Source organism: Drosophila pseudoobscura, chromosome X, assembly GCF_009870125.1.
Source record: "Drosophila pseudoobscura strain MV-25-SWS-2005 chromosome X, UCI_Dpse_MV25, whole genome shotgun sequence".
Lineage (NCBI taxonomy): Eukaryota > Metazoa > Arthropoda > Insecta > Diptera > Drosophilidae > Drosophila > Drosophila pseudoobscura.
The window spans coordinates 54,949,999-54,974,150 of record NC_046683.1 but is presented as its reverse complement, the minus strand read 5'-3'; the positions used below and the strand labels follow the sequence as shown (position 1 = coordinate 54,974,150).

At 47.2% G+C, this 24,152-nt stretch overlaps 1 protein-coding gene across 1 annotated transcript; it reads right to left on the bottom strand.

The window, feature by feature from the left end:
• Positions 1-484: 484 nt before the first annotated feature.
• Positions 485-22,625, bottom strand: MsR2 (Myosuppressin receptor 2). Its single transcript, XM_001354010.4, is given in 4 exon segments — positions 485-1,731; positions 1,805-2,907; positions 3,350-3,766; positions 22,329-22,625. Coding segments are annotated over 3 exon segments (1,914 nt in total). The 5' UTR covers positions 3,412-3,766; positions 22,329-22,625; the 3' UTR covers positions 485-982.
• Between the last annotated feature and the right edge of the window lie 1,527 nt (positions 22,626-24,152).

The window sequence follows — 24,152 nt, the reverse complement described above, 5'->3', positions numbered from 1 at the left end:
GGGATAGTATCTTTTATGCGGTATCTAATGCTCGATCCCTTCCTTTTTGTGCTGTCCTTGTGCTGGCCTTCTGCTGGGTATCTTTTATTCGTTTATCGATCAGTCCACTTCACTTTGACAAATACACATTGCCCTGCCCTGTCCGCCCCCACCATTTGATTAAACTTACAATTAATCAACGGTCTCCAAACACTGCTGCCATTTGTTTTTCATTCACTTTTTACTGTCATTTGTCGTTTGTTACTCGTTTATTTCATTTTGGCCTTAATGCCAGCAGAGTGCCAGCAGAATGGCAACAGAATGGCAACAGAATGGCTACAGAATGGCAGCGGAATGCGGGCCAAAAGATGCGCGAACGGCGAACGAGTGTCTGCCTGATGTTCGAGTGTCAATCACAGGAGAGGAACAGCTTAAAGGGGAAATGAAATTAAATTGAGGGCAGAATTTGGCAGCCGGAATCCTCCAAGGCCAAAATAAACAGAACTTTGAGGGAGTTTTCCTCTTCTTAGACTTTATTTTCCACAAGAAAAGATGTATGTATTTTTTGTTGAATTTGTTAGATCTTAGATGCCTAGAAATCATTCCAATCCTTCCATAGTTAAACTACAACTAAATGATGCGCTTTGCACTTAGACAACTGTATTTAGAGGGGGGTGGGGGGAGGGGTAGGGGGGGTATGGTGTTAAAGGTCACTCTTAATCGTAAGTATCACCTCATCAAGTGGCGCCACAAAATGCGTTTGGTATGCTGCTCGGCTCCCCAAAACCCACCCTCCCACCCCCCCGAAAGGCCAGGCCGATGCGGAAAGGGGCTCTCGATCCGCAACTGCACTGCCGGGGGGGGAGGGGCGGGTGGCGGTGGGGCTTGAAAGCAGCAATAGAAAACCATTTTTTTGTATTTTTGTTGGTCTTTATCTAAATATTAGTTATTAATTAGGTATTACTTAATCTAAGGGAAGGGGTGGTGGGGGGGAGGGGGTGGCTTACAGCCACAGAGCATCGATGGCATCCTCGACGTCGTCCTGCGGATGGATTTGTGGCTGGTCGTCGCGCGGCGGCTGCTCCTCGTTGACGAGCACCGCCTTGGCCTTCATTTCGTCGGTGGACGAGCTGTGCAGCAGGACCATCAACAGGACACTGCTGCGCCGCTGCGGCTGCGGCTGCGGATCCAGCTGCTCCTCGCTGCTCCCCGCGGCCGCCGAGAGCGTGCGGTTGGCTCTCAGCTTGCGCAGCCACTCGGTCGAGGGCCAAATGCACTTGCCACTGCCACGGCGTTGTCTCCGGCGGGCGGCAGTCCCCTTGGGCGGAGGCGGGGCCTGGGGCTGGGGCTGTTCCCTGTTCAACATCTCCACCATACTGATGTCATTGGCTGCAGCCACACCACATCCCCCACCCCCACCCGCACCCCCACCCCCTGGTGCTGTGGCCGATGCAGTGTTGGCGCGGCCGCTGCTCTCGTGCTACACATTTGTCACCTGCGTCGTGAGACCCACCAGATCGATGGCCATGCTCTTGCTCACGGCGTCCGTGTGGAGCAGTCGCTGCCTGCCGCCCCCCTCCCGCTGCCCGCCGTGGCGGCCATCGGCGTCGTGCTGCGACAGGGGCAGCCATCGCTCCAGCCAGCGGGGCCGGAACAGCAGGGTGAAGGTGGTGCGGAACTGCCGGCTCATCGAGCAGTACAGAATGAAGTTGATGCTGGAGTTGATCAGGGCCAGAATGTCCATCAGGTCACCTGGAAAGGCAGGGATTAGAAGAGCCAAGGGAGCCCCAAGGGAACCCCAAGGGACAAGGGACCAAACACTCACTCAACTTCAGGTAGCACTGCAGAAAGAAGGCGTCCCCCAGGAGGGCGTTCAGCAGACCCATGATACCCTGGGGGAATTCCGTGATCAGGAAGAGCAGCAGCACCGCCAGCAGCATGCGCGTGGTGCGATCCGTCTGCTTCTCCTTCTCGAGCAGCTTGCAGCTCTTGGGCGTGGGCGTGGGCGTGACGACCTTGCCGTTGACGATCGGCTGCATGTCGCTGGCCGCGTGGCAGGCGAGCACCTTGCGCCGCCGCTTGGCCTCCAGCAGGGCGCCAATGAGCCGCACGGAGAGCACCGTCAGGGCGAAGCAGGGTATCAGCTTGATGAGCACGCTGTAGATGAGGAACGTGGCGTTCCTCAGCTGGCGGTCGTGCAGCGCGAGGGCGCTGTGGTAGAGCTTGAACACGGTGACGTTGCGCACCCCGGGCAGGTCCCCCGCTGCCGTTGTGGTCGTCGTCAGCGGCACCACTGTGGTGAGCGAGGCGTTGCTGTAGCCCCTGTGCTGCATCCAAGAGATCTCCGGCGTCGTGCTGGACATCACCTGCATCGTGACGGTGTCCTCCTCGCGATTGTAGTCCAGAATGTACTGGCTCAGTGGCACCGAGTGGACCGTCTTGCCGCTCGCGTCGAGCGTCTCCAGGAACTTCGCAATGGCCGTGACGAGGTACAGCCACGGCGACACCACCAGCACGCACACCACATAGGCCGTGGCAATGGTTATCAGCGTCGTCCGCATGCCGCACCAGATGCGATTCCTCTGCGGATAGCTGACGGCTATGTAGCGCCACACCGCGAGGGTGACCGTCAGCCAAATGGAGATCGTGTGCAGCACCTGGGGGAACACCGAGTGGAACTTGATGAAGCAGGCCCACTCGTAGCTGAGCTGCCGCTCCCGCGGCAGGCGGGCGCTCAGGATGTAGTCGTGGATCGTGTAGGGTATGTACTCGAGCATCACCGCCAGATCGGCCACCGCCAGGCCCGTGAGTATGGCGTTCGTCGGGGAGCGCATCTCGCGGCGGGTCAAAACAATGATGTTCAGCGTGTTGGCTATCGTTCCCAGCAGGCAGACAATCAGCGAGAAGTAGCCATGGAAATACTTGTAGCTGAAACGAGCAGAGCGGGGGAGGAGAGGAGAGGGCACATTCGGATTAGAGAAGCGATTCCCACACCTTTTTCCAGGGGCCATTACACACGTGATTGTATTACAGGCGATTCCCGTGGCCACGTCAAATCATTATGCAAATTGCATTTGCGATTGCAAGGGCCTACATATGGGCTGGAAGATACCCTCTAATGGGAGGGCGAATCCCATGTCTGGCGACACGAACATTTCCCCACATAAGCCGAGTTTCTCCTGACGGAAAGAAGCTTCCTCTCTGCTGCCCAGAGTACAGGGCATCAAAGAGTAATTAATATGCAGACATCCCCAGAGCCAGACATCAGCAGCATCGCCCCTATATCACTCGTGGCCTTGGCCCCATCCCTGGTGCTTCCGCCTGCCCTTTTGCCCCTGGAAAAGCAAAAGCGCACTGACTTCGCACTTACTTTGTGTGGAAATCATCGATGGCAGTGCCGCAATAATGCGGCTGCGACATGTTCGTGACCATGATGAGGGCGATGAAGGCGATGGCGATGTCGATGATGATGTTGTTGTCCAGTGAATGATGAGACCAGGAGCTGGTGGCTGGTGGCTGGTGGCTGGAGCGGTCCTCTGTTGATTGACTCGACCGCCAACCGAGGGTCGAGTGCTGCGTGCGCCTCTTTTTTTGGGCCAGAGAGGCGGCGCCTCCTACCCCCCCCTGCTGTTCGCTCCCTCGCCGTTCAGCTGTTGACAGGCGGCAGCCAGCGGCTTTGGCGTCTCATTAAAATTACTGTTTTTGTATTTTTTGGAAACTCTCAATATTCCCAATATTTCTGATATTTAATATTCAAGCAGCGTGCGGATTGGGTGTACGTAGATTCCTGTAATGAGACAAACAGAAGGCACACGTTTTAGTGGCAGGACACCTACTTTTATTACGTGATGATGGGAAATGTTGCATGCCACATGCCAACGGAAATGCAAACAAAGTTCAAGCTGAAGTTCATGGCGCGAGGGACCAAAAAAATATGAATGGAATGAATGGAAGAACCTTTTAGGCAGGGAAAAGAAGGGGGGGGCTTTGTTTCGCTTCCAAAGAGATTATTGCTTATTAAAAGCGGCTTATGGAGAACCTGATTTGTGGGGAATGTGGATTCAATGTGGATTCATTTCCTTTCCATCAGACGCCCCATCCTCGGCCCATTCTCGGCCCATTCTCGGCCCATTCTCGGCCCATTCTCGGCCCATCCTCGGCCCATCCTCGGCCCATTCTCGGGCCTCCTTGAATGTGAGACTTTGCCCTGCCCTCCTGGAAACCTTTGGACCTGTGTTCTCGTAATTCCATTAGACAAATGGCAAAATATGCAACAGCAAACCGAAGGAGCGGACGGGGCAAGACACGGCACGGCACAGACTTTTGCCCCGAGCCGGAAACCAAACTTTGAGTCATGCAAAAATATGTCCAACATTTAATTAAACGTGTTGTTGTCCTGCTGACTTGTTTCAATGGCTTTTTCAGCATTTTTCTCTAAGCTCTAAGAGAATTTTCCTGACCATCTGACACTTTTTCCATGGTGCTTCACCCACTCACTCGCTCAGTGGTTGGCCAAACAATTTTCAATGCTGTTTTCCCACTCTGTGACTAGGTGTTTTCCCCATAAATCCCCGTAGGCCTCCCAAATTCCATTGTATTCCATTGTTTGCAGCCAAACAAATACACAAAAACCGAAAACCGAAAAACCGAAAAACCGAAAACCAAACAAGGTATTTTGTCAGCCATAAAGTGAAAGATTATTGAGAAAATATAATGAAATAAATTCAGTTTTCAGCATTTTTCCATGCATTTTCATCTTGTTAGGAGATTTAGTGAGGCGCAAAATCTCTCCAGACACCAGGCGCCAGGCACCAGGCACCAGAGAGAAAAGGGAGGGAGAGAGCGGGAGAGAGAGGGCGCTCCTTTACAGTGATTAAATCGTTACAGAGGAACGATTTTCGTCCAGGGATTTGCCCCAAAATGTGAGGCTTAGCTCTGACTTGTGGCAGCGGGTAAAAGACGGGGGGATAAACTCTGGCCCAAATGGGATATCCAAGTTTTATTTAAGGGAATAATTAATCCATTGAGTGGAAACATCGAAGAGGGGAGAATGGGGTTTCCCTTTGAGGTGGGAAAAGCCTCCAGTATGTGGAAGTATTTGCCTAATTTTCCGGCACATCATAATTGAATTGGATTTCGTTTCGTGGAAAGCCCACACAGACCAAAAACAAGTAGTCGAGGGTGTTCCGCTTTGTTCCATGGCTTTTCCCACTAATGTTACTAATACGCAACGTATGCCGCCCATTATCAGAACTTTCGGAACGAAACTTGTGCCACGAATGTCCCTTAAAGCTGTGCCCCAAGTCACGTAACGTGAAGACGACTTGTTGACGACGACAGAAACAGCAGCCACGAACAGAACAGAACAGGAGAGAATCTTTTGCTATACAGGTCTCCGGCTGTTCGCCTCCATTTGACAGCTGCCACTGCCACGCACTTAAGAGGGGGCAGCACTGGGGGCTCGTGGCACTCGTGGCACTCGTGGTCGCTTAATAGACAACACAACAGGCATTTAAATGATGTAATGAAGCCATTGGCGAAGGCTGTCATCTGCTCCGCCTCTCTAGATTATCAATGCCTTGCAGCCGCCTCCCCGCCTAATGGCCGCCGCCTGCCCAGGGCGTCTCATTTTAATTGCAATTGCGTGGCCACGCCCCTTTTGACACTTGCCACATGGTCTGAATGGCCCGAATGGTTCACTCGAAAGGTGATTAATGCCCCCCAATTGTCCTTCGATTCGGTGTTTGAATCGCATTAACAGCACTTCGATTGGTTCCCGTTGACAAATGATCTGTTTCGGCGATCCTTGGAGGGGAGGGCTTTGAGTGCAAAAGATCATCATTCTTGGTGAAGAAAAGAAGTCGAAACCATGAGCTTTAAAGTGGACAAACACCAGAAATATCATCAATGGAGACTTGAGAGTGCTGAACAATCATCCTCCAGAGGGGGTCCATCGAGTGCGAACATCACTCCTTGGGGGCTTTAAAGTGTGGAAGAATAGCAGAGTCTCAACTATTGGGGACTTCAAGTGCTAAAGGGATAAGCCATTTCAGAGATGAGCAGGATTAAGGGCTGGATTTGTTGAGGCCAACGAATGTAACACAGAAAAGTTGTAATTTCCAGTCACAATTCTGGCCACAAGCCAATGGCCAATGGCTTGGCACTGGCACTGGCAATGGGAATGGGAATTGCCTTTTTCCATTCCCAGAACGCAAATTGCAGACCAAATATCTGTGGCATGTCCTCGGGGGCAGGCAGGCAGGCAGGCGGGCAGACGGCACTGCAGAAATGCTGCAGACTGTGTATTCTTTTCCGAGTTTTTGTGGGGGGGTCCATCTAATGAGCATACATCTGTAGGTCTGTAGGTCTGAGGGAAATGTGCCAGTGAATGCTGGGCCCTCCATGTGTGCCCTTCGCTGCCCAGGAGGACGATAGAGAGCCCTCCTGATGTGTGGTTTGGTTTGCGCCAGACGAGCCACTGGAAAATGTACGAAAATGAAAAGCTTTGGCATACATTTTCAGCATTTTCCGGGCAAGCAGAAACATTAGGGAATGCGGTACGAGAAAGATGGCTTACGGTAAGAGGAGGAGGTGGAGGAGGAGGAGGGAAATTATGCCAGAAGGTAAACGTGCCACGTGCCACGTGCAGCCTGCTGCCTGCTGCCTGTTGGGGTCTCCATTTCAGTTTCAGTTTTTCGTCTGAGTTTTTCTGGGTCGGAAATCCGCTCAGAGAGGCAGTACGTACAGCCGTGGCATGTGGCACACAGAACAAAATTTGTGGTTCTACTTAGCAGAGAGTGGAATTTCTCTCTCTCTCTCTCTCTCTGTCTAAAAAAGAGAGCGGCAAGGTAAAGGCCCAGGAAGGGGGGAGAAACCGATGAGAGCTGACGACGGATCAGGAGCCCAGCGGAGCGAAACATTTAAGCGAAATAATTGAACTCTTGACACGCGGATACATGGCGGGACACACGCTCAAAATCGCATCCACCGCCATGATACCCTGGACAGAGCATTGCTGGAGGGTTTCTGGGGTCTTTGGTATGAGTGGAAATGTGCCGCCCTTCGGCTGTTCCCATTTACACACAGTCCTTCAACGCTTTATCGGGTACAGGGTATCGCTCCAGTGTGTTGTGTTTCCTACCCATTGGTCCCCAGTGATACCCTCATTCTCTTGCCACGGATCTACAGGGTATCTTTTACTTTGATTTCCTGCTTTCTTGATCGTTTTCGACCGCCCTTCAACAATCCAAAACAAAATCGAATATGACTTGCGGTCTGAGGGTAAAAATTGTGAAAAAAAAAAACTGAAACAATTTTTCCGCTTTGTGGCAGGAATTATTCCGACTCCTCCTGTGGCATGTGGCAGTGGGGGGAGCTTTGTTTAGGATGTGGCCTGTTGATGCCCGCCTTGGGGGGATTCTTTAATTTACTCCCACTCCCGCCCCGCCCCCTCCACCAGCCACATTTCCTACTTTTCCCTCCCTAGAAATTTTCCTCGTGTGTAACTTGAAAATTCTGAACTTTTTCTTTTGGCTTTTTTCTTTTTTCGGTTGCTTTGGTTGCTGCTGCCTCTAATTGCTGTGTTCTTGCCCCCCCCCCCCCCCCTCCACCCCGCACAACAAAAAATTGTTGTATTATTTTTGCTACAATTTTTCCCCAATTTTTTCGCCCCATTTTTGTGTTCACTCGTGGAATTTTCAACATCCAATCCTTGTTTTTGGCACTTTTTCTCACTTTTTTTGACATCTTGTTGGTGTTTTTTTTTTGTTCTTTTGTTTTGTTAAAGTTTCTCTTCGTGTTTTCTTGGTTTCTTTGTTTTGTTTTGCGCTTAATTTTTGCAGTTTCCCCAAAGACGCTTCAAGAGCTCAAGGAGGGCTTAAGGCGTGTTTTTTTGGTGAAAATACTGTGTCCATTATTGGAGTCTCTGTTAATTCAATCGTTCATTGAATGTCTGATGGACAGCTGTCGAAATGAGAGAGACAGGCAGAGCGAAAGAGATAGGGAGAGATATATGATTGAAGGGCCCAAGGATGTGAGAGTCCAGGAGTCCTCAGAAAGTACTCGTATCATCATGCATGAGACAAGAGCCTCAGGGCAGTGTATTTTCTTTTCTTTTGACACAAATGAGGCTTCCCTTCCCTTGTTCTCCTTTGACACAAATGAGGATAATTTCCCTGGGACCCTTGAACCCTCGACCCCTCGTACGAGGGGTCTCCTTAGTTCTTCTGTTGCTCTTCCTTGAGGCTTTTTCTTCACAACATTGCCGCAATGTATCTTGTATCTGTCACATTTGTAGCTACTTCCTGGATTTCCTTTCGTTTCGATGGCATTTCCCTGGTTAATTTTTCCGCTCCATGCAGATTCGAGGAAAACCCAATTTTGGCTGTAACTTTTGTTGGTTCTTCGCGCTCTGCTCTCTTAATATTTGTTCATTGATTTAATGCCGCTCGCTTTTGGCCCTGATCTGCGGCATGTGGTATGTGGCATGTGGCATGTGGCATGTACGGGCACGTGTGCGTGGCAAAAGCGTGTGTCAACAGACCACACAACGAAATGTCAATGGTTATGGCGCCCCGGCGCTTTTCTACAAATATTTGTTTGACGGTTAAAGCGGCGCGAAAGTCTGGAACCCAAACATGAGAGCCATTTTGTAATTAAGCATTCACAAAACGCTTCTCCCGAAGCCCATGCAAACATGCCCTGTGCCGTGCGGGGGGGGGAGGCATGAACAAACACAGGTCCCTGGCTGCCACCGAAAGACCGAAGGCCGCAAAGCCCGCGCCTCTGAACGGCATATCCTTCGCTGCCTCACGCGGAAGAGGGATCCACTCGCGGCGCGGAAATCCCTTTTTCATGCCATTGTTTCGGGTCAAGGTTCATGGTAATTGCTACAGTGTTTAGGCCACAAGCTCAAGCGGCGTTTTAGCCAGCCAAAAATTTGGGTTTTCCCATTGTTTTGTTTCGTATTAGTTTTCCCCTATCGGAAAAACCTCTTTTACTCGTGTTTTTTTGGCTAATTAAAAGCCTTGACAATACATTAATGGCCCTGTGGTCGGAATTTCAATTATTTATTTGTAATTTTTGGCCATGGGACCGGGGGACTGCGGGGGCGGGGGGCCACCCACCCCCCTCTGGCTTTTCTAATGAAAAGTGGATTTTCGCATTAAATAATTATTGCCTGCAATAAATAGCACTTATCACTCGAAAAGTGGCCTAATGAAACCCACCACAATGGCAGGGCCTTTTATGATTGATGGACCATGGGGGTACCCTAGAGAATGGCATCCCTCGAATCCGATACGTATCTGTCCCTGGGTGTGGTGGCATTATCTTCGATTATATCATCATTTGGCGCCGACACTTGTTACCGCCCCCACGTCAACGCCTACACTGCCAGTCATAGGCATATGGCCCGGTCGCCTACTGCTGTGCCACTGCCGCTGCCACTGGCACTGCTGCTTCAGCAATTCATTTCAATTTAGCAGCTCTCATGTGAGTCGACAGTTTTTCCCTGTTTGCTTTTCATATTATACCCTGTACAAAGGGCGGCCTGGGCATGCTTGGACGACGGCTTGTACTCGATTATCGTGGGTTTGAAAGGAACCAGGGAGCCTAGACATCTTTCGGAATATTTCCCCTAGATATAGTTCCACAAAAATCTTATTTTCGCTTCTAAGATCGCTTCAATATACTTTTCGTAGATACAAATAATTAAATCCAACAAATTCCTACAATCTAAACATATTTCGGGTGAAATTAAGTCTACATCGGATCCACTATATAGTCGGTAAATGGACAATTAACTAAACCTATCTTTAATCCGTTGCATCCCCTAATGAAGCGTAGTTTTAAGGGGTATCTAAAGTCTCGCCCCCGGAAGGTCCGTGCCGCTGGCGTTGTTTTTTTTTCTGGTTTTAATTTGTTTGGATTCTATATAGCCATGAGGCTCGCAGGGCTCACGCTGATGCCTGGCATGATATTATTAATCTGTGGAGCTTATCGCTGCTTGTTTATTGTATTGTGTCTGGGAGGAGGCCCATCGATGGTTTATTGGCAATGGACATGTTTATTACAGAATGCGATTCGTGGGAGTACTCCCCCATCCCCCACCCCCCGTTCAGTCGCTAGGCAGTTGATTAGCGGCATAAACCCCCGGCTATGGCATGATTTTTCCTTTGTTTTCCCATTTGTTTGTATCTCCATAGAATATCAATAAATTATTATATATTTATATGAGGCCGAACGCCCCAGACACATAGCGGCAATAAATCGAATTTTTCCCACCTCAAATGATCCGTTTTTGTTTTTTTGTGCAACAAAATATGTGTCTAATGAAGCATTTCCATTTGGGTAAAGCTCAATAATAAATACAACTTTTCACCCCATAAGCGGATTAAACAAATTTCAATGCAAACATCGAACTTTTTTTATGGTGGAAAAAGAAAAGTTTGAATGATTAATTTGGCTAAAATCACTCCCTAATTGGCTTTCAGCTTTATTCGACTCCATTAAAAATACTTTGCTAATTGTTATGGCCCCAAGATGGGGCGGATAATCCACTGGCAAAAGGCACTTGCAGCCCCATAAAAGAATCACCAGAAATACTCCATAATACTCCATAATAATGTAATTGTTGCAATGCCATAAGCTTCCGCTTTTCCCCCCATAAATCGAATCTAGAAGGAAGACGAAACCATGTTAGCAACTCGTTCTTATTTTTCCTGCTGCCAAATAAACTTTGGAGAAGATTATCGCAGCCTCCGAATCGATGGGGAGACGCCACAACGGAAGCACCGCTGCTCCCCGGTGGCGGCTGTCAGGCAAAAGGAAAATAATATCCGTTGCTGGTCCTCTGAAAAAACCAAGGAAAAAGGCTTGGGGGGGGGAGAGAAAGAGTTCGGTCTTCTTCGGGCTTCTTCCTGAATCAATGATACTGCAGTGGGTACAAATCTGTGGAAGCACATGTTGGAAGCACGTCCTCGTCCTGGCCGCGACATCCTGGGGAATCCCCCCCCCCCCCCCTAGCAACGGGAATCGTGAGCAAAATACGTTTGCCAAAGTCTGCTCAATATTATTTTTCAATTTATTATCAAGTACCTGCTACTGCGGCTGCCTGTCTGCCCCCTCTGCCCCTCTGCCTGTCTTCGCGTTTCGCGGTTCATCGGTTTTTATTTCTTGCAAAATTTTCATTCTATTAAAGCGCCATCAATTGATGGGGGGGCTGGGGTAGACGTCAGACAGAAAGCCAGGCCAGACAATCGGCCGCGGGAAAGCCATCAAAAATTTAGTTTGTGGAAAAAAAAAGCAAAAGATAAATAATGGCTTTAAGTGAATTTTCCAGACAGTGAGTAAAATGGGATGCTTATTGAATGATTTCTGGGATGTTTTGGCAGTTGAGGAAAACTTGAAGAGATTAATTTTTCCTTTGCTTTTTTTGGGCTACCAAAAATATTAAAACTTTCTACATTTTCACGTCAATAAGCGACAAGAAGTAGCCAATTTTTAGCACAGTTCATGAAAAACACATAGAAAACACTTGGAGAAGTGTGCTGATAGTGAAAGTGGAGAAAGTAAAGTGCCATCAATTTTTCAACAAATTAAATGAATAAAAAAAGAAGACCAGATGGCACCCGAGCTGTTTTTGCTATTACATGAAATTAATGAATAAATTTAGAATCCATTCCAGATATTCGTATTATTTTGTGTACAAGCCCAAAGATGGGATGTTCCTCCAAGATTAGATGTGCCCGTATGATTGATCGCTCGCCGGAGCTGCTCCTCTACGCCCTGTCTAGTCCTAGACCTAGTCCTTGCTGGTCCCAGCCATGGAAAACTCTCGCCCTTTCGAATGAATTTCTGCTGGCAAATTGTTCACTAATTTACGCAAAAAAGTTTTCTCTGCTGAAATTATCATGAATTTTTCGAGTTTGTAATTACAAATAATTTTTGTTGAAAACAATGCGCCACGAGAATTCTTCATTGGGAATACCTTTCAAAGCGAATTCCGGCGAATAAGGGCTCTATGGGAGGATGAAGTGCAGCAGAAAGAAGGGGGAAAGGGGGAAAGGGGGGAGGGGAGATGCGAGATGGAGGCACTTTTCAGATGAAGAGATTTTCACTTTCTATTGCAATGGAAGCGGCACAAAAAACCAGAAAATTATTCCCAATGACTGCAGCTTTTACATAAAGTAAAAAAAAATTATAAAAAGGAAAGCGGAAAGCGGAATTTTTCCAATGAAGGCTGTGTGCGTGTGTGTGTGTGTGTGTGTGTGTGTGGGCGGATAACTTTTCATTTGGCATCAACATCCTTGGGTTTAGTCATAATGCTTCAGTGGTGCTCCACCTGCGGCTGTTGATCCCAGGAGTTTTCCATTCCCCGCCATCAATCGCATCCCCATGGCATGCCACCAATTGGGGCATTAAAACTCATGCCACGCTCCATTTAACGCCGGAGCCAGGGCCGTGCCATCCATACTAATACATATACTAATACTAATCAGATGTGTGTGTATGTGTGGGTGTGTGTGGGTGTGCTATAATGTTAATTATACCCTGTAGTAACCATAGAGACGAAAGGGGTATATGCGTGGAACGGCAGCTGCCAGGCTTTCGCCCATGCCATCCATCCTACAGGGTATCCCTCAGTCGCAATGGCAGTAGGAAAGCCTTGCGTACTTATTTTTATGCGGCATACTTTGAGGAGAGTCCCCCAGCACTTGGGAGGCTGCTTTTCGTTACGTTTCGGGTGTCCCTTCCGCCGCGTGTGTGGGCGAATAATATTCATTAGAAAATTACAAAAATGGTTAACGTTAACGCCATTTATATTTGTGGCTGCCGCACCCGTGCGCCCGCACCTTTGCGCCCACCCCGTCCCCCGCCCCCACACGCGACCTTGAGCATTATTTATGTTTATTTATATTTTTGTTGGCCTCAGTCCCATTTCCGAGGCTTTCCCGGGCTTTTGCCTATTTTGAAATGGGTTCTAGATCGCATTTTCTGGCGGTGGCAACACCATTCTTTGCTGCCACTTTTAAAGACATTCTTTTGGGCTGGAAAACCCGGTTGGGGGGGGGGGGGGGGTCGTGTCCGTGTCACGAACAGAAGGCGCTACATAAATTGCATTTTTTGCTAGTTTCTCCCCAGTGAAAAAAAGAATAAAGATCCTTTATGGCACACACAAGGGCGTGGGGCAGCCGGGTGCACCGGGTGACAACATTATTGGAATTAACGTGCAAGAAAAATGGGAAATGCTGGAAGAGAAGGGCTCCCCACCCCCGCCGAGAAAGCCACTCAACGGAACTCTGTTTTGTGCCTCTGACTCGCCTTTAACTTGTTGACTTTTTATACGAGTATTGCTCATACGAACTGTTATCCAGGCACACAAAACACACACACACAGAGACACACACGCATGCATACAATGGAATGGAAAAGCGTACTACATGCTGCAATTAAGTTTTCTCCCCAGGGGCTGCTGCCGCTGTTCCCCGAGAGGTGTTTTCCCTTTTGAGGTTTTCCCGTATCTCGTATCTCGTATTTTATGGCGCCGTACTTCTGTACCGAAGTAATTTCTATGGCTGCCTCTTACGAGTATGTGCGCCAAGGTGGGGCCTTTAAACCGACTGAAGTTGCAGTCGCCCAGTTGATTAAAGAAAGATCTTCGCCTTCTGCCTTCTGCCTCTTGTGCATTGAGAAATATGCACAATGAAACAAAGGATTCGAGAGAAGGGCTCTTCTCGTTCTTTGTTTTTTTGGCGGCAAATGCATATTCAACCAAAAGGGAATACAATGGAGAGAGTTGCCAAAATTTGCACAGTTCTTCGCCCAAAGGCCGGCCCGGAAGGGGGACAGAGGGACTGCAGGCGGACAAAAGCTCGGCTATCGCGGAACTGTGACAGCCGAAAGGAGCTGAGAACTCGACTAAAACTGAAACTTAACTGAATGGGCCACGAGAACGTTTCTGTCCTTTCTCCATTCTCCATTCTCTGCTTTCTCTGAAAGTATTTGCGGGGCTGCTCCACATCCTGGGGCGCTCCTTTGGCGGCAGCACCACTTGAATTCTTAAGCGGTTTTCTTTCATCGCACCTGCCACCAGATAAGCCACATTTCAAAAGGGAAAATGTTTTAATTAAATTAAAGTCCTTCTCCCAAATACTCGACACAAAATCTTCTCTTCAAACAGAAACAAAATAAAAACACAATTTGGGTCAAGTATTTGGGCAACGGAAGAAGGAGCTTGAGAAAATTACACTGGACTTTGAGTAGTTGCTTTCTCTGAACGTGAATGTGAATGTGAATTTTAATGTGAATGTGAATGTGAATCACAATGTAGCACGGAATAGAATTTGCTGCATTGTGGGGCACTGCTGTTGCTGCTGTAAGTGCACCGGAGAGCCGTCGGAGGTGCCAGCGTGTGCTGTTCATAGGTGACACTAAGACAAGGCCAAGTGGCCCGGTAACTGTAACGCACTTTAGGACGCTTGAGACACACACGCACACAGGGCAGACAGCATAACTGAGAGACCAAGAGACTGAGAAGTGGAGAGACCCATGGCAGGAGCATTAAGTAGAAGGACTCTGAGATAATACGAGACAGAGAGTGGGCGGCTGAGTGGCTCCTCTGCTTGGAGAAGTCGATTTTCAGACCAGGCAAAGTGTTTTCTTTTCGGACAAGAAACGTAAAGGAATACAAGCCGTGCATGCGACTATGCGTTACCCCTTACCCTCCTCGTTACGAGGGTGTGAGGCTCCCAGTAATTCTTGGTATTTTTCTGGTATATATTTAATCTACTTTGGTTTTCTCTATATTTATTATTTGGTATTTTTCAGTATTTTTTGGTATTTATTTTAATTTTATTATAAAAGATCCTTGTAAAAGAATACAAGCCAAGGAACTCTGTGGACAACTCGTTGCGTACCCCTTACCCCTTAGCCCTCAGTAATTTTTGGTATTTTCTCTGTGTTTTTCTCTGTTTTTATTATTTGGTATTTTTTAGTATTTTTTTGTATTTTCGGTATTTTTGGTATTTATTTTATTTTATTCTTCCTTGTTCTTTCGATTCACATAACACATATACCTTGGGAGAGTGTACTCCCCACAATTACAGGGTATTTGGGAAACTTTTAGCATCATCTGAAAGCCGAAAGCAAATGTTTGAGCACTAAGTAAGTGCCCGTGACTGTCAGTCAGAATAGCCACGCCCTCACCACCGGCCCACGCCCCAAAAAGCAGGGCCATTGACATGCATTTTCATGCGGCTGCATGGCATCGCGAGATTAGGAGGACCCTCTCTCTCTCTCTCTCTCTCTCTCTCTCTCGCTGGCCATTATTCCACCTTTGAGATCGGGAAATGGCTGTGTTTTTCCACCTGCCTGAAATTGGAAATGCGTGGATTGGGATTCAATAAATTGCCAGCCTCTGACTGGAAGCCTGAAGGAGATTTTACAGTCCGGTGTTGGAGTCCTGGTCCATTTGGAGCATGACTCACAGAAAAACAGAATGATTTGTGGGCCTAAAAAGGAGCAACAGCTGTGGCAGTGGCAGTGGCAGCGGCAGGACTACTGTTGATTGGATCGATGTCATGGGGCCACTAATGCCATTAGCTCAATGCAATTGAAACGTTTGAGAGGGCTGCTGCCACGGCAATCGATTACAAAGCGAAAGCCAAAGGCAAAGGTGCGGGCGCCGCACCACATCACACGATGAATGAATAAATGAATGAATTAAGCGTGTCGGTTGGCCAGAACAAGGTCCAGAACAGAACAGAGCATTGATGACTGGCATGACATGCGGGTCTTTTGGCCATCAAATGGAAGAGGTGGAAAGATGACTAAACAAAGTGCCCGTCAGGGCTCTCGTTGGGAGAACAGAGCACAGAGGAGAGAGGACAGAGGAACGAAGCGAGTCAGATAGATGGAGAATCTGCCATTCAGGTAACTTTTAAATTAAATTTTAAACATTTCAAGTCAACAAATGTCTGCCCGACTCGCACATCCCTGCTATGTTTTACCAGCTGTGAGTGTTTTCCAAGGAAAAAGGGCAATGGGGGACGGGGAACAACAGCAGGCTTCCCTTAGATCTTTTTTAAACCCAAGACCTCACGTCTCTCGATGTCTCGAAGCTAATGTCAACAGCAGGTAATGTGTCCTTAGTGTTTCCTGTTTGTGTCGTCGTCGTCGGAGGGGGGGGCAACAGGGAGCGGCCGGAGAACTTTCATCCTTCTGTCTGGCATGCTTCTGGCATACATCTTATATTCATATCGTTGCCTTGCCATCTGTCTATCTTTCTATCTGCCGTTCCGCCTCAGAATCGCTGTCTCCACGCTGCAATTGCCATTTCTTTTGTTGCATGCAAAATGGGAAGACAAATTGTAGATACTCGTGTGTGTGTGTGTGTGTGTGTGGCCTGATAAGCACTCACGTATGCAAATTATGGACTGAATACTGCAACTCCCAATAACGGGACAAATAAAACAGAACCAGCTTTTCCCTTAAGGAAAACGTGCTAACAATCGCATGAAACTTGTGCCTTGCCTCCATGTAGGTGTGTGTGTGTGTGTCTGTGTGTGTGTGTGTGTTGCAGGAGCAAAAAACTCATAACTCAGACAAGTGCCGGGATTGGCCTGTCAATACGAGGAGCGCACTACAGTCTGGACAGGACATAAACTTGTGAAATATAACGCTGAATGTTGTTAAATCGTAACTTTCGCCGGTCTGAGACAGCAACAGCGGCTGCGGCAGCGGCAGCGGCATCATGGAATTGACAGAAATCTTCCCGAATAATGAGGGCCATGTCCCCACCACTTATGCGATGTCTATATCTATATCTATATCCACGAGATTGTTCGAGCTACATGGAGCATGGTGGAGCAACAGTTCTGGTGTCTGGACTGTGACTGCCACAAGCGCTCCACCCACGCGCTGCCACGCTGCCTGCCACGCTCTGAGGAGCGTTTGTTCGTTTCTTTATAATCTTTTAAGGGCCGGCTGTCTGTCGTCGCGGCTTTTGTCTTGTGCCGTTTGCCGTTTGCCTTTGGCTTTTGTTCTGTTCTCTGTAGTTCTCTGGTCCTGTCTTGGGTTTGTCCATAGTCGTCGTCTGTCGCTGGTTTGTTCATCTTTCGCTGCTCGATTGCTGGCCAAACAAAGCACTTGAGCTTAAAGACCTCCCCCAACCAGCGCACGGGTTGTCGGGCTCTCCAGAGCCATGGCAATAGTGCTATCCATCCTTCATCAATGTAATTGCATTCGATTTATCTCTGGCTGGCTTGCCCCGAATCGAATGCATTGACAAAGTCGAATATTTCTAATCGAATTTCCAGCCAAACAACATTCTGTCTCTTCTCCGATTGAATCCCTGTTGATGTGGAATATTGTCGAGCTGCCACATGATTGGGGCAGCATTTAATTCCATTAAAGCCGATCCGCCTCAAGGACAGGCACGGACTGTTTTGGTTAGAACGAATGCATCTTCATAAATTATATTTAAATGCAATCATCATTTATGGCTGAAATGAGATTTTCCTGCCAACAACTGCAGCCACCCCACCGTCCCCCCACCCCTGAGGGCAGACACACTCCTGACAGATTGCAGCATGCAACCAGAGATGGCTTTTCCACGCTGGCGTATGCGTAATATTTGACTGGATTTATGAAAATGCTACTTTTCCGACAGAACGGAGGGGGTGGAGGCGGGGGAAAGCGGGAAAGCGGAGCGGAAGTGATATAAATACAGCATCATGCATGCGGAAAACCAGTGCAAAACTATGTATGTGTGGGGAGAACTTTTGCGATTATGATGAGGCTTGTCGGGTTCTTCGGTTCTCTGTCTCGGTCTCCGTTTCGTTCTCTGACCTTGGATCTGTGTCGGAGGAGCGTTGCATGCAACATACATTACGCAGAGTATCCTCTTCTCGTCGATGCACTCGAAGAGGCACATACGCTGTAAGCCGCAACCCTTTGGCCGCCTCTGCGACCCCTCCTCCCCCCTCCCCCTTCCCCCTGCCGCTGATTTATTTCAACTGTTCACCCGCTTGGCCTCGTACATGAAATATTGATCCGTTTACGGGTGCCCCCTGCCCCCTGCCCCTTGCCCCTTGGCCCTTGCCCCTGCCCTTTGCTCTCAGCTCGTGCCCTGGGCTCTACACACTTGTCCTCAGGGCTCGGGGCAGGCATTCGCATATACTTAAGCTCTGTGTTTGTGGGCAACACCTTCCCCATTCTTCTGCTCTGCGTTTGGGGGGCACCACGTGCCGCCTTGGGCTCGGGCTCTGTTCCGCTCTGTCTCTCGGCGGATGCCTGATGAATGGAGGTCTTTGGTAGCCTCCACTTTTTTTTTTCATCAAACCTTGGGGCCTTTCGCTTTTGCCTTTCGCTTTGGTGGAGCGTCCCAAGGAAATGAGCATAAATCTTTGCCAAAAGGAACCCAGGGAATGCCCAAATGTTTGACCGAAAATCATTTGAATATAAACTTAATGTCGGAGTAAACTCTTTTCATTATTTACTGGGCGAAATGCAAAACTTTTTGCGAGGCACAAACTTTTCAAACAGGCTGTAAACTGTCCTCACTTCCTTAACAAATTTGTGTGTGTGTTTTTTTCGGGTGCCACATGTGTGTGTGTGTGTGTGTGTGTTTGTGTCCTTTTGGCCCCTGCAGCCAGAGGCAGAAACAGCAGCAGTTTCGCATTTAAGTTCAACAAAAGTGACATTATTTTAACGAATTATGATGTTTTTGTTTGTGCCGCGTGTGGGTGGGGGAGGGGAGAGGGTGGTGCCACATGTGTGCGTTAAATATGAGGCAAAAGCCAGCGAAAACCAGGGATTAACTTCATTTGCCAGCCAATTAATTGAAGGCTCATCAAATTAAATGTTTTCCCAGCATTTCTTTCTTTTTCTGCTCCTGCCAACTCCTTTGGCAATTCATTTAAATGATACTCAAAACCGAAACCGAAACCGAAACCGAAAGAGAACGAAGACCCAAAAACATGTAACCGAAAGTTTGTCTTGGCCAAAACGCCAAAGCCACAATGGCAGTCGGCACGTGGAGGGGAAAACCACTCTTCCATTCAGTGGCAGCCACAGTGGACAATTACTGTCTCATCTGGCGGCATTAGCAGTCGTCGGCGGCGGGACTCTCCAAGCGAGAGAGACTCCTGACTCTGGCAGTTGGCAGGCAGCACGAAAAATTAATTAGCTGCCTGCCCAACTTATTTGGGAGGTCTTCTGGCGACCCATAAGTTCAACGGAGGCCGCCGCTGCCTCAAAGCTGGGCTCGAAAGTGGTACTGAATGTGGCATAGGAGGGACTGTGGATTCTGGATTGCGGATTGCGGATTTCGGATTTCGGATTGCGGATTGCGGGCTGCGGGCTGCTACGGCTATTGACTTTTGACACTGACATGCAGTGATGGGTACGACAGCGCCCCCAAAATTGCCAGCAAATACAACCGAATAGGCACCCGCCATTAGGCGGCACAATTTATGGTCTGGCCGGGCGAAATCTGCGAGTAAATGTGTCAACAATTCGACTGGCAATTAAAGCCAGCGGCCATGCACATAAATTCACTCACATTATGGCCGCTGTGCCATCATCGCAGATCTCGGGCACATGCTTCTAATTGTTGCAAGCTGTTGTTGACCCTGCCCCCTGGCTACGCTTCCTGGCCCTGCCACTGCCACTGCCACTGCCACTGGCACTCGCATCGCTTACTCGCTGTGGCAGTGGCATTCATAAATTGCAAGCTTTATGCATTGTCTTGCCTCTGTTATTGACGCGACGTCTTTTGTTTGCCTCGTGCTTTGTCGCTGAAATGCTTCCGAACGCAATTTCCTTAAAGGGAAATACCATGGACGAATCGTATTTCGACTAAAACATACCTATTATTCGCTAAGGAAGGAAATAATACAAAAAATACCAGCAGAATACTCGAAAACATCAGAAAATACTAGAAAATATACCAGGAAAGAAGTAACTAACTATACATAAAATGCATATTAGACAAAATACCAAATAAAATACTAGAAAAATCGGAAAATACAAATAATACACAACATAACAACATTCTAGAATAAATACCAGAAATCTTTAATAAAATACTTCAATAAACTATTAGTACAAGTACTAAAAAATACTGAAAAATTCCAATAAGGAACAGAACAGAAGGAGAAAAACTACTCCAAAAACAATGCTTGGTGAATACCGAGAAAATACTAAACAAAATACCAAAAAATACTATAACATATTATTTTGAAATAACCAACAAAAAAGTCCTTCTGCCTGCTTAAGGAGGGAAATACTATGGACGAATGGTATTTAGACTAAAAGATACCTATTAGTCGGGAAAAATATCTGAACATTTCTTAAAAAAGGAAATAATAGAAAAATACCAGCAAAATACTGGAAAACATCAGCAAATACTGGAAACATACCAGAATATAAGTAAATAACCATACTCAAAATATATATTAGACAAAATACCAAAAAAATACTAGAAAAATCGAAAAATAAGAATAATACAGGATGTAACAAAATACTAGAATAAATACCAGAAACCTTGAATAAAATACTTAAATCAAATACTAGAGTAAGTACTAGAAAATACTGATTTCCACTAAGGAAGAGAACAGAAGAAGAAAAACCACTCTAAAAAATGTGTTGTAAAAATAAGGGGAAAATACTAAAAAATACTACTACAACCTATTTATTTTTAAGTAAACAAGAAAAAGACTCCTACCCGCTGCAATGCAGTGGATCGTTGTGGCTCCTCAGATCTTCCTCCCGCTGTTACAAGCTACTGCAATATACCCTAGAATTCTCGATGGTGCCAGGGTATAATTAGAAAAGTTTCCCTCAGACGAAACCACAATTCCGGTGACTATTGTGGCGCTGCCTTTTGGCCTGTGCAAATATTTCTGCAACCTAAACCTTTCGTCCATTGTGGCCCTGCCGCCCCCAGCCAGCCCTTTGCAATGCCCCGCCTCCCTGTGCCTCTGTAGTTCCATAGTCGCTGCACTCTCTTGAATGTATTTCTATAGTTGACTTTTATTGTTTTATTTACGGTTGCCCCATAAAAGCGTGGCAGCAAACGAGAAGCCAGAACACTTCGAAATGAACCCAAAAAAGGAGTCTAGAGCACAAAATGCAAAAATATCGTCAGTTCTTCTGTTTCCTTTCGCATTTGTTTGAGCATTCTGTGTGGAAGTACTTGTCTGTTTGTTGCCTCCTCTTCACGGCTGTTGGGTTTCCTTGCTCGCCCCGCATTATCACTGGAAAATTCAAATTTTATTAGTGGTCCCCACAGTGTAGCACTCTTTTTACGACTCCGAATGATATAATTCCTGTTTGCTTTTGTGGCATCACCATTTCCATTCTCTTTTTATTGACAGCAACATATAGATTTCAACAAGATGTGCTCTTTGTGGCTGTATCTCTCAGGTTGCTGTGTCAGTGTGTGGGTGGGAAAGTGCTCCCCAGTCGCTAGTTGTCGGCCTTCGGATTGCACTTCTGTGTGCGGCCACACATAGATCATAAAAATGCTACACCAAATTTATGGCCAAGAGACGGCCAAGCCAAATGCTAACCCAAAAGTATGACAAGGCAAAGATCTGTAAAGTTTCGCTAAGACACTGAACGGCGGGTGGCTTACGCTCTTTGGCTGGAATTAATTGCAAAAGTTTTTCCCAAATCAGAGATGAGAGACGAGCAGGGCAGAGCCGAGCAGAGAAAGGGCTGAACGCCTGACAGGGTGGGATTTTCTGTATATCAATTCCGAAAATAGTTTCAATTATTCATTAACTTTGCCCAGCGAATACTCTCTCAAGCTCAATCTCAATCTCAATCTCGAGTCTGTTGTTCCCTCATAAATATTTGTCTTAAAAATTAAAAACCAAGTTATTTACATTGGAAGGCAGGCTTCTTAAGCTCATTTTAAATTTATTAGACCCCCTTGGCCGCACCCGCACCCGTTCCTTCATCTTTTGTTAACTTTCTGCTGTGTTCTTACGGTGTGCCGTTTCTGTGCCACAATTATTCGTCGGCAGAGGTAGGACCTACATCAATCTTGAAGATTACGCACAGATACAATTTGCAGAACATTAAGCAGCAACAGCAGTGTTCTCCCAATGGAGAACCAGAACAAGAACCAGAACCATAACCATCATGGACATTATGCTAATCGGATAAACCTTTTTCTGCCTGATTCTCTGGGACATAAATGAAATATAACTTTGGGTCCCCACAGGCGGCAGTCAAGCAGCAGCAGATGTTAGATTGCAAGAAGAATGGCCAGAAAATCTCTTCTACCGGCTGGCCATTCCCCAAGTTCATTGACCAAAAGAGAATTATTTTCCACTCACCAAAAGATGTCCAGTTGGAAGGTTCGAAAACAGCAAAATTCACTTTTAAGCCAACGAATGCTCAAGATTTTAAATCGAATCTAGGATTTATTTGAAACATTTCGGAACATAGTTTTGGCCAGGAACTAACTGCATCTGCCATCCATGTGTGGCCCGTGTGGCAGTCAGTCAGTGGCGCATCTTTGCTTTCACACATACAAAAAACAAATGAATTTCCAAGTAACCAAAAAATGTCGAGAAAATTCCGAGAAAAGCGTGCGTGCGGCGCAGCTATGGAAAACCAACTGAAAAACTGCGAATAACGTATGCCGCTGCGGCGATGCCCCAGACGATTGTCGCTGTTGCCTTTCGGGCTCTGTGGGGCGCGGGGCGCGGGGCACGGGGTGGCCGTTTCGTTGCTCGGTATTTCCTGCGCGCCTGTCGAAAGTGTTGCCAGCTTTGTGGCGTCGGCAGTGGAGTCGATCAGCTGTTTTGCTTAGCGCCGGGTTCCACACCAGATTGAAGCAACTGGTGCAGAACAGCGTCCACACGGAATGGGATCCACAGCAACAGCAACGTGTGGACGGCGGCAACAGCTGGTCGGTGGACTTGTTGAGGATTTTGCAGATTTTTCCCAAAGAGAGGCAGCCCCAGACCGAAGAGCGACCCCTAAGAGAGAGCAAAGAGAGAACTGCCAGCTCTGTGCAGAATTGTCTTTTGCCTTTGCAAAGACATTTTGCTGTGGATCGCATTCGAAACGGATTCTTATGAATGAAAAACCCCCAGTGGACAGCCCTCCACGGTCCGAAGCGCGCCAAAAAGTTGTCTGTCTGCCACTTGCCTCATATTCGGAGTCTATTTATGCCACAACAACTTTTTTGCTGGTCAAATTTATGGTAGAACCCCCCACCATATGGCAGTTTAACCTTTTTTTTTTCCTGCTGTTGGCCGGGGCGTATGGAGCTATAAATCATCCAATGATAAACCTACTTTCCTCACTCTCCCACACTTTTTTGTTGTTGTTTATTTAAGCCAACTACAGCGGAGTTTTAATAGACCCTCCCTCTGGTTCCTGCAGGGTGCTGGGGAGGGCGGAGGGGGGAGGGGGTAGGGGCGATGGGGTGTAAATGTATCTAAAAGTACCCGTTCGAGTGGTCGTAAAACTCGTATCTTCTGCTGAGGGATTTGAATTTATTTATTTTCTCTTTATTTTTGTGCATTTTTCAAGTGCTTTATTGTTGGAGATTTATGCGCTAGGGGGGCTAGGGGGGAGAGGGCCCCAAATGGGGATTTATTCGTGAAAATATATGCTTGCATTTCAATTTACTCTCCCCCTCTCTCTCTCTCTCTCCTATCGCTATGGCTGTATCCTTTTTGAGCATATGTTGATTAACTTAAGCTACTATTTATGGCAGGATTTTCACCACTTTTTTGCAGACATTTTCACACGAAAACGTAGGCCAGAGCGTTAAGATTGATTGAGTTTGCCAGAGAAAATTAACTTCAAGTGAACTCAAGCCTGAAAATCCAAAAAGAACACTAAATGGAGGATGTTATGGGCGGAAAATCGTATGTAAGTGAGAGGAAAAGTCTTCAACAAATCAAAGAATATGCCTTCAAGTTTTTGTCCGCCTGTTTTCGTACCTTTTTGATATTTGGGGAAAGAAATTCCATGAAAATAGACTTAAGATCAATTTATTTTTGGCAAATTTGGAGAGGAAAATAGTTCTAAATTTCCTGCACATTTTTTGTATATTTTGTATGGGGCTCCCAAGCTTTTTGTCATATTTCCCCTCAAACAGCATGGAATGGTGAACAAATATTTAAAATTTAAAAAAAAAAAAA